Source organism: Zootoca vivipara, chromosome 4 (assembly GCF_965207765.1).
Source record: "Zootoca vivipara chromosome 4, rZooViv2.hap1.1, whole genome shotgun sequence".
Classification (NCBI taxonomy): Eukaryota; Metazoa; Chordata; class Lepidosauria; order Squamata; family Lacertidae; genus Zootoca; species Zootoca vivipara.
In genome coordinates this window covers 33694162-33705069 of record NC_142587.1, presented here as the reverse complement: position 1 = coordinate 33705069, position 10908 = coordinate 33694162, and the positions used below count along the sequence as shown (strand labels likewise).

At 44.0% G+C, this 10908-nt stretch overlaps 1 protein-coding gene across 4 annotated transcripts in view; it reads left to right on the top strand.

The window, feature by feature from the left end:
• The first annotated feature begins 335 nt into the window (after positions 1–335).
• LOC118085068 (arylsulfatase D) overlaps positions 336–10908 on the top strand; it is a 16236-nt gene continuing 5663 nt past the window's right edge. The window contains exons 1-8 of one of the 4 annotated variants that reach the window (XM_035115351.3): positions 336–826; positions 2869–3009; positions 3542–3663; positions 4708–4830; positions 5895–6318; positions 6733–6869; positions 7792–7926; positions 8607–8769. In XM_035115351.3, coding sequence (XP_034971242.1) covers positions 777–826; positions 2869–3009; positions 3542–3663; positions 4708–4830; positions 5895–6318; positions 6733–6869; positions 7792–7926; positions 8607–8769 — 1295 coding nt within the window. In that variant the 5' untranslated portion in view covers positions 336–776. Of the gene's footprint in view, positions 827–2152; positions 2168–2868; positions 3010–3541; positions 3664–3848; positions 3979–4707; positions 4831–5894; positions 6319–6732; positions 6870–7791; positions 7927–8606; positions 8770–10908 lie in introns of those variants that run through there. The other 3 variants (XM_088667695.1, XM_035115352.3, XM_060273476.2) reach the window with 3 other exon arrangements.

The window sequence follows — 10908 nt, the reverse complement described above, 5'->3', positions numbered from 1 at the left end:
AGAGTTGGAAGAGACCACAAGGGCTATCCAGTCCAACCCCCTGCCAAGCAGGAAACACCATCAAAGCATTCTTGACATATGGCTGTCAAGCCTCTGCTTAAAGACCTCCAAAGAAGGAGACTCCACCACACTCCTTGGTAGCAAATTCCACTGCCGAACAGCTCTTACTGTCAGGAAGTTCTTACTAATGTTTAGATGGAATCTTCTTTCTTGAAGTTTGAATCCATTGCTCTGTGTCCGCTTCTCTGGAGCAGCAGAAAACAATCTTTCTCCCTCCTCTATATGACATCATTTTATATATTTGAACATGGCTATCAATATCACCCCTTAACCTTCTCTTCTCCAGGCTAAACATACCCAGCTCCCCAAGCCATTCCTCATAAGGCATCGTTTCCAGGCCTTTGACCATTTTGGTTGCCCTCTTCTGGACACGTTCCAGCTTGTCAGTATATTTAAAAAATCCTGCTTGCTTCAGGAACAAAACTTCCTGTTGGCACAGTGAAGGTTTTTCTCTGAGTGACTGGGCGCAACAGAAGCTGCTATAAAGGCCACTAGAGCAGTTGAAAAGCATAACAGTGATTGCTTTCCAAGAGAGGACTTTGTCCGTAGCTGTTCAAGGGTTTGTGTCAATTTGTAATAGCCATCTTGTTTCACAATCCACCGATTTACTTGGCAAGCTACTAAGCAAGCAGATGGTTGGGGAAACAGCCTTGCGAGCTGTCAAAAAAGAAGACAAAGCCTGACAGTGGTTCTCGCTATATCACCTCCCAACACCTATGGACTGGGGACTGGGGATGCATAACAAATGGAAGATTAGGCTCTCCAGGTAAGTGGAAAGCATTCCTTTTTGAAAAAGGAATCCTTCTCTTTATATATTTTAATTAGCAACTAATGCGGATTCTTGCCAATTAGTTTTTCCAGTGCTTTCTGGTATTTGTAGCAATGGCTAGACGGCATATTTCCCGTTGTGACCATGCACTCTGTGCAGACAAACCCAGATAGAATTAAAAGAATATCTCTATTCCCTGATGTCCCATTGATTGGTGGTGAATGCAGAAGTAACTACAGTATGCAGGGAATTTATCTGACCAAGACTGAGCTATATTTTTGAAACACTAAGGGAATGTAGCAGGTGGCTAACTTCTAATATTTCTTCAGTACTGTGTCCCATTGAAGCCCTATCCAAGTAAGTTTTGTTGTCTCTGAGGGGGATGGGATTTGTATGCACCTGAATACCTAAATAACGCTGCACCGGCTCTAAAAATGCCTCTCTTTAAACATGCAAACCAGTAAATAACACAGCGAAAATGCTACTTGTGTTGAGTACTTTTCAAATGTGTCAGTGTTACTCCCCAGACAACTCTGGCTTCCGAGCAACAGTATGCTGAATTCATTGTGGTTTTGGAGCTCGTGGTTGCAACTTTTTTTTTGTTAAAGTTCATTGCGCTGTACATGTCAGATTTATTCTAGAGATGTCTGTCATTTGATTCAGAGAAGAAATTTGTGGTGGTGGGAAATGGACGCATCACAGAAATTGGGGGTAGCTAAAATGGGGACAAACCTGTGCATAACACAATGAACTATAAAGTGTATTTCTTAGTGAAGTTGTAATGCATTTATTTATTGGTTGAGGTGAGGGAACAATCGCATTGGGGTGGTAAGTGGAGAATGATATGCCTTTGTATACCTGAGCAAAATGAACCCCTCAGCACCATAATGGGGCCTGGATATGGTTGGTCATGTCTATCCCTTATTCCTACTGTTTGGGTAGTGGGCAGGGGTATGGAAATAAATATAAGGAAAGTTAGTAGCTATAACTAAAACACGGGTTTTTTAAAATATGATCACCTACTACAGGGTCTGCAGGTGCCTTACCTCATGATAAAGACTAAAAACCTATTCCTTAGTATCAGGGGGTAAAGGACACGACTTTAACTTTAAAACAAACTTTACATCATCATCACACACCCCACCATGCCATAAGTCAGAGAAACTCAAAACCTGTTCCTTCAGGTCAGGGACATTCAGGTTACGTACAAGAAACCCTAAAGCAAGATTTTCTCTCTCTCTCTCTCTCTCTCTCTTTCTCATATCAACACTTTATTTATTTCAGTCAATGATCAGTACAGAAGATAAGAAGAAAGCAAACTACAATAATATACATTAGGTATACTATTATATGTGAAGTTTAAAACAATGTAAGATATTAAAAAGCAAGGGGAAATATAAAATAATTATGTTAAAATGGTTTTTTTTAAATAACCAAGGTAAGGTGTTAATAATTCTAAAATTAAGACAAGATCCTGTGCCGACAAGCTATTGCTGCCGCACAAGAACTACCGGTAGCTACCTTGGCAGTGATCTCCAGAAACTGGTCAGGCAAAAGATAATTGATATAAAACACTTCAGATCTTCGTGGTATCCTTTGTAAAAGTGGATTAATAAAATGGTGGTGGATTTCACGGTAGAAGGAACGATGCAATAAGACATCCCACAGTTTCTATTTTCTCTGCTTCACAAGGGCATAAGCATTCCTATCCAAACTCACATCAAGAAATATAAAGTTTATACCCATTCATATCGAAAGGCAGGGCTTTCAGTGAAAAGGTGGTGCGGCACTCTTCGCTTCTTGTGTGTTTTCTTTTACAGTCAGTGGTTCTTAAGGGTTTCAGACAGGAATCTTCCTTAGCACCAGCTGGAGATGCCAGGAACTGCCTTCCCAGAATTCTTCAGGAGAAGCCATGTACTTTGCATGTATGATGTGGATGTGACCCGAACATTTGCTCTGTCATTGAACCACTACCACAATCGCAGATAATCCAACCTTAGAAAATTCTGATCCAGATATTTTGGTGGTTGTTTATGTAGATGCAGTCTAGCTATTTTGCTAGTTTCCTCCGTATTTCCCCAAATGTGTGATGCGGCCCCGTCAAGACCCAACATTTTGTTGATAATGGCGGATGACCTTGGCTATGGTGATTTGGGATGCTTTGGTAATGATACACTCAGGTAAGTGTCATTTTGTGACTTGAGATCATGCACTCAGCCCCACCCACTCATCCTGTTCCTCCCCAGGCACAACTTTTGCTTTGGGGGGCAGCTGGCCACATGACCTGGAAGCTGTACGCCGGCTCCCTCGGCCAGTAAAGCGAGATGAGCGCTGCAACCTCAGAGTCATCTGTGACTGGACCTAACGGTCAGGGTTTTTTTTACCTTTGCCTATTCACCCCAATGGCTCCTTGTGCAATTAACCATCACAGTGTAAACCACAGTTTTGTACAGAGTCACTGCATTACTAGAGTCTGATGATTTGGGGTCATGCAATTTAGCCATATTGCTTCTCTGATTTCATCTCTACAGCCTAGGGATTTTTTTTTTTTTAGTAAGTGTTTTATACAGTTTCTAAATAAACCCATCGTTGCCTCTGCAGCCCTCAAGATGGAGCTGCGACCAAAGAAAGGCTTCATGAAAAGGTTTAGGCAAATGACAGGGGACCATGCAGTATTCCCAAACTAAAGTATCTCTTTGTTCTACATATTAGGACTCCTAATATTGACCAGCTAGCAAGGGAAGGAGTGAAGCTTACTCAGCAGATTGCTGCAGCTTCGCTTTGTACCCCAAGCAGAGCAGCTTTCCTGACTGGCAGATACCCCATCAGATCAGGTTTGGCACTCTCTTTAAATGGTTGGCTGGTGTTTGGGTGCACGGAGGATTACCCTAAGCCAGTGGTGGCGAACCTATGACCCATTCGCGCTGTTGTTGTTGCCCCCCCATTTGTTCTCCCACTCCTCCTACAGCTTGTCTCCGCTGTTGCTGGTAGCCAAAGATTGGTTTTTTAACCCTTTTGTGCTGTTTTTTTCTGGCGCTTTGGCAGACTCTGATTGGGTGTAACAGCGTTCATTTTTTAACCTGTCCTGTGCTGGTTTTTTTTGGCGCTTTGGCAGACTATGTCGGTGCTGCGTGCTAGTTCCAGTGAAGGTATTATTCGTCATTTATTCCTGTTCTCTTTCCCCCCCAAAAAGCAAAGCAATTTTTGCACCCCCCCAAAAAAAAACCTCCAAAACTTTGGTCAGCAGCTCCCCCAAAAAAGCGCAACAACTCTGGGCACTTTGTGATAAATAAGGGGTTTTTTGTTTGGTTTGGTTAAATAATTAGTTTTTGGTTTATTAAATACAGTTATATATTACAATTATACATTTTGTTATTTAAACTATAAATATTGCGAAATTGTTGTTGTTTTTTCTCGAAGTGACAAACCACCCGAGTTATGCTCGTTTTTTTGGCGAATTTTGACACACCAAGCTCAAAAGGTTGCCCATCACTGCCCTAAGCGATAACCAGCCCTGATGCAGATCGTGGGGAGGGGGGAGCATATGCACACACATACACAGACCTCTTTCAGGGCTCTACAATGCATTTTTCACATAGCTGGGCCTAGCATGACAAGACCCTGTCAGTCACACCTCCTGGCCAGCTGCCATGTAGCACAGGACTCCAGGAGTCTTTTCACACAGGCACAAGTCTGTACCCAGTGGTAGCACAACTGTGTTGCGTGCAAAGGTTTCCCAGTTCAATCCCCATCATCTCCTGGTTGGGCTGGGAGGGACATCCTGAAGGTTTTATTAACTGCAGCCCAGCCAAGTCAATGTGTTAGCAGCTGCCACTCATACTAAGGCTCCCCCTCCCCCAATTCCTTTTACATGTTAGGTATGGTGTCCAGACATGAGCCCCGTGTCATCATGCGGACTGGTGCTTCTGGAGGACTCCCCACGAATGAAACAACATTTGCTAAGTTATTACAGCAACAGGGCTACACCACGGGCCTTTTAGGTACAGTATCACATTGTCATATTCCTTCCATTTTTCACACCTGAGCTTCAGTTTGATCCAAAATGTCATGGTTTTCACTGCCTCCTTGGGGCTTCCAGCTGAAGAAGTTAAATTAGAGGGCAAGCAAAAGAAATTATTGGGACAGAACTACAGTGGTGCCTCGCTAGACGAAATTAATTCGTTCCCCGGGTCTTTTCTTATAGCAAAAAATTCGTCTAGCGAATCCCATAGGAATGCATTGATTTTTGGGGGGATTTTTTTTGCCCATAGGAACGCATTAATTGAATTTCAATGCATTCCTATGGGAAACCGCAATTCGCTAGATGAATTTTTCGTAAAATGCATTCGTCTAGCGAGGCAACCTCCGCTCGAAAAATCCTTTCGTTAAGCGGAAATTTCGTTAAGCAGGGCATTCGTTAAGCGAGGCACCACTGTACCTAAACCGTATAGAAACTTATTTATGTATGCTACTACAGCAGCAACAATGCCCCAAAGTGGAAAGAAGCAGAAGTCCCAGTAAAGGAAGAATGGATACAAAAACTTATGGAATATGCAGCAATGGCGAAACTTACTGGAAGAATAAGAAATGAAGATAACAAACTGTTCATAAAAGAATGGAAATGTTTTATTGAATATTTACAGATAAATTGCAAACGGATAAAAACATTAGTAGGATTATTGTAATAACCTGGTGTTTTATAAGAGTATATATTTACAGTAGATAACTCAATGAGGAAGTTAAATGAATTGGGGTATGCAGAAGATATTGAAAAATAAATTTAAGGAACCATAGGAAGAGGGGGAAAGAGGTCAAATTTTGAAATGTCAAATTGATTGTAAAATTCATGAAATGTATAAACTTGAAAAGTATTTTAAAAACTTTAAAAATATATAAAATAAATTAGGGGGTGAGCAGTCAGAATCAAGGGGGCAAGCTATTTTGAGGGGGGGGAGGGTTTGCCTGTATTTTTCCAATACCGGTATAAGTATGATGTGTCTTAAGTTGGTTATTGGTAATTTACAGGATTCATGGTTTCTTCAGCTATCATTATTTATCTTTTCAGGAAAATGGCACCAAGGCATGAACTGTGAATCCCACAATGACCACTGCCACCACCCTTTAAACCATGGCTTTGATTACTTCTATGGCACACCTTTTACACTTGTGAATGAATGCCAGGCTAACAAGGATCCTGAGATGAACGTCCAACTGCAAGCTATGTATTGGTTTTACACCCAGGTGGCCGCTCTTTTGGTGTTCACTCTTGTGCTGGGACGAACTACTGGTTTGTTCTATGTGAAATGGAAAATAATTGCCTTCACTGCTTCATGTGGTTTCCTATTTTTCATCTCCTGGTTTGCCAATTATGGATTTGTAAGATACTGGAACTGCATCATGATGAGGGATCACATCATTACTCAGCAGCCAATAAAGCTGGAAAATGCTGCCTCCAGGATATTGAAAGAGTCGATCTCATTTATTAAACGGTAACCCATTAAAATGATTTAACTGCTTTTCAGATTTTGAGAGGAGTGGGCTGATTCTGAAACTTTCATTGTCAGTGCTTAGGTAAAGGTAAAGGGACCCCTGACTATTAGGTCCAGTCGCGGATAACTCTGGGGTTGTGGTGCTCATCTCGCTTTACTGGCCGAGGGAGCCGGCGTATAGCTTCCAGGTCATGTGGCCAGCATGACTAAGCCGCTTCTGGTGAACCAGAGCAGCACGCGGAAATGCCGTTTACCTTCCCGCCGGAGTGGTACCTATTTATCCACTTGGGTCTGTATCTGTATCTATTTATCTCTGTTCAGATCTTTGCTCAGCTATGAATTCCACATAGCTAATGGATGCTTTTGTTGTTGTTTTAAAACAACATTTTAAAACATTTTATTTTTTCCCCCCAGAAACAAAAAAGGACCGTTCCTCCTCTTTGTTTCTTTGTTACACGTCCACACACCCTGTTTCACCACAAAGATGTTTCATGGAAAAAGCAGGCATGGTTTATATGGAGACAATGTAGAGGAAATGGACTGGATGGTGGGTGAGTAGCACTTGTGATTATTGATATTTGTCTAAGGACCAAAGTAGTAGCTTTCTTGGACCTCCTCCTCCTCCTCCTCCTCCTCCTCCTCCTCCTCCTCCTCTTCCTTCTTCCTGAATTTGTAACTTCCTTGTTGTCTTTCAACTGACTGCAGTGTTCAGCCACTGGAGAACACAGATTCATAAATCTGATAACTCTCCTTCCCTGTCATCAGTTCCCTGAAACACTTCCTGAAACTGCATTTGGATCAGGGCCGGCCCTACGGCCAGGCTGGGTGGCACAGGGCACCACGGCACTGGCCCGCTGGCTGGCCGGCCGGCCGGTCCGCCATGCAGCTGTGCCCACGGCAACCGCGCTGCGCCCGCCCGCCCACCGCACTGGGAAACGGGGTGGGAGGGCGCCGGAGGGATCCATCGCACCACGGCGACAGGGGCGCTTAAGACAGCCCTGATTAGGATAGTGTGGCAATGTCATCTCAACATCTGGAAATGACAGATAATCCTCTCTATATCGATTTTACAAGCTTGCTCATTTATATCTTATTGAAACAACTTATAAGTTGCTTAACTACAATAGTATCTAAAAGCAGTTTACAAAGAAACAATGCAAAAAATAAAAACCAGTTAAAACTATGAAATCAAATCACCAGTTGAAATACCATCTGGAATTATTATTATTTTTAAAATCTTCATTAGATGCCGGAAGTGCAACATGGAGGAGGCCTGCCTGACCTCAGATGGAAGGGGGAGCCATAAAACTGGGCCCACAATATTAAGTGCATGTCTTCTGAGGGATATGAGCCTTGAATCCCAAAAGACGTCTGTGATCGGGCAGGGATATAAAAGATTTTGTGGTTCTTGAGGTATCTTGGATCCAAGTATTTGGCTTAAAATTAACTCTTGTGGTTCATCTAACTCTGCAGGAAAAATTCTTGCTGCTGTTGACAAAGAGGGCTTGAGGAACAACACTTTTACTTACTTTACTTCTGACCACGGCGGCTTTTTGGAGGCTAGACAGGGTATTACCCAGCTAGGTGGCTGGAACGGTATATACAAAGGTAAGGCAGCTTTGCTTCAATTCTCCATGCCCTTGCAGCCTCTTGTCTGGATTCCTACAATGTGCCTGTGTGTCTGGAAACAGACAGAATAAGGCTTTGAGAGGGCAAACTGGGCTACTGAATTACAAACATATACATATACAAACATATACATACAATTACAAACATACAAAGGCATATTCACTGGCTCCCAAAGTGCGTTGCAACAAATCATTATGACATAACATTAGCATTACAAAATTTAAAATAGTGGTTAAAAAATAATAGCATCAGTGGCTTAAAACAGTTCTTAAATAGAACATCCATAAAAACCACCTGGATCCCCATCCCCAAGTCTTTAAGATTTCTTAAATGGCCAAAGAGTGGGGGACTTATGAATTCATCTTGACCATCACAGATATGGGAGATCCCTGATATTCGCCAAGCTCACTGCTTTCATGGGTAGATCACAAAACAGTGCCTTGGATATCAGTCTTAAAGCTTGGGCAGTTATTTATACGAACTTATTCATGTCAAGAGCCTGTGCATCCTCTTTATCAATATGTGTGTTCTTTCATTATTCATGCTGGGCTCTAGGTTTTTTTTAAATGCATTTAACAGCTGATCTCCACACTGACGACCTCCACATTGAACTATAACATTGTAATTATCTTTCTCTTCTATTACTTCTTCTTTGGCAGGTGGAAAAGGTATGGGAGGCTGGGAAGGAGGAATCCGTGTGCCTGGAATAGTTCGCTGGCCAGGGATAGTCCCTGCTGGCAGTGTTATTGATGAACCAATAAGTCTTATGGATATCTTCCCCACAGTGGCTCACTTGGCTGGGGCATCGATCCCACAAGACAGGTACAGTATACTGGTCTGAAAGTAGATCAAGACGAATTGGATTTTAGCCATTAAAATTTCCCGCCCCCACCGCCCCTATCTTCCTACACCCCTGGCTCTACCAACTGAGCTATTCCAGACTTCATAATGTAAAATCAAATGTAAATTGATCTTTCTTTTTATTTCAAGACCACATATTTAAAGGTAGTAGGCAGAGGGCCTACTCAGTAGTTGCGCCTGCCCTGCAGAACTCCTTCCCATCAGATATCAAGGAAATAAGCAACTATCTGACTTTTAGAAGACATCTGAAGGCAGCCCTATTTAGCGATGTTTGTAATGTTTGATGTCGTATTGTGTTTAAATTTGTTGGACGCCACCCAGAGTGGCTAGGCAGATGATAATAATAATAATAATAATAATAATAATAATAATAATAATAATAATAGGTAAGAACAGTGCCGAATTTACGTATAAGCTAAACAAGCTATAGCTTAGGGTCCCACTCTCTTGGGGGCCCCAAAAAAAATTAAAGGGGGGGAACTTGATTTCCAAAATATAAGATAAAAAACAAAGAAAATAAAACCAAATACAGCAACAGTGTTCTGTGTTGTGTAGGCTCCTATGATGTAAGTAATGGGGCCCGCCTGCTAGCCTGCTCCCTAAAATATCACTGGTTTGCTCATTTCTCTATATAAGGTGCCTATATGTAGAAATATACCATGTTTCTCATATTATAAGACACGTCTTATAATTATTTGTACTCAAGAAAATAAGCCTATGGCTTATTTTCGGGGGGCGTCTTATTTTTTTTAAAGAATTACGGTATGGCGCCCGGAACTGGCTGCTGCTGCACTGCTGGGCGCGTTGTCAGCACTTCAGCAGGGCACGCTGCTGGGTCCCGCCAAGTTGGGGCTCCACGCGGCGCGCGCTGGGGCTCTTGCCGGGTCCCGCCGCTGGGTCGGGGCTCAGAGCAGCACGCGCTGTGGCTCTTGCTGCGTCCCGCCGCCGGGTCGGGGCTTGGAGCAGCGCCAGCGCCAAGCGCCAACCCGGCAGCGGGACCGGCAAGACCCGTAGCGCGCGCCGCGTGGAGCCCCGACTTGGCGGGACCCAGCAGCGTGCCGTGCTGAAGTGCCGACAACGCGCCCAGCGTTTTCACTCACTCCTGCTTGGCGCCGAGCTCCCAGCGAGACTCACCGCCGCTGCTGCCTCCGCACGCAGCAGTTCAAAGCTCCGGTGGGGCAGCCTCTTCGCACAGGAGCTCCGGGAGGGACCAGCGAGTGGCAGCCGCGGCGGCCAATGAAGGCTCGGCCGGGTGTTTTTTGTTGTTGTTGCTGCGTCCCGCCGCCGGGTTGGAGCTTGGAGCAGCACGCGCTGCGGCTCTTGCCAGTCCCGCCGCCGGGTCGGGGCTTAGAGAGGCACACGCTGTGGCTCTTGCCAGTCCCGCCGCCGGGTAAGCGCTTGGCGCGGTGCATGCTGCTGGGCATTTTGGAGGGGCAGCAGCATCCGGTTCCGGGTGCTGACAGGCATCTTCCTCTTCCATGGCGCCATCCAGACCTGCTCCCACCACTACGCCTTATTTTTGGGGTATGTCTTATATTTCTTCAACTCAGGAAAATCCTGCCATGGCTTATTTTGTAGGGATGACTTAAAATATGAGAAACACAGTATATAGTCTCCCTCCCTCCCTCCCTCTCTCTCTCTCTCTCTCCATATACATATACATAGAGAGACAGAGTCAAATGTTGTTGACAAAGGACAGCTGGAGATATAAAGGGCCCCATTACCTTCAGTAGCTTAGGGCCTCATCAAACCCAAATCTGGCCCTGGGTAAGAATTTGGAACATATGGTTGACATTGTTATGCCTGATCAATTGCACAATGGACTTCTGCTTGCCTGACAACCTCAGAAGCTCACCACCTCTACTCCCAGTGGGTCCACCAACCATCCAGATTGGATTATGGGGGATGGATAGAAAGCTGCAGCTGGTAGGAAAAGGGGGCAAGACAAGGGGAGGGTGTCTTATGTGAGTGGAAGTTGGCTCATCTGGTGATAAGTAGCCTATTACCCTGATGCATTTGCCCGACTGAAAACTGTTCATTCAATTAAATGGAAAAACTGATCGTACCAAGAGTAGCTCAACTCCTAACGGAGAATAAAGA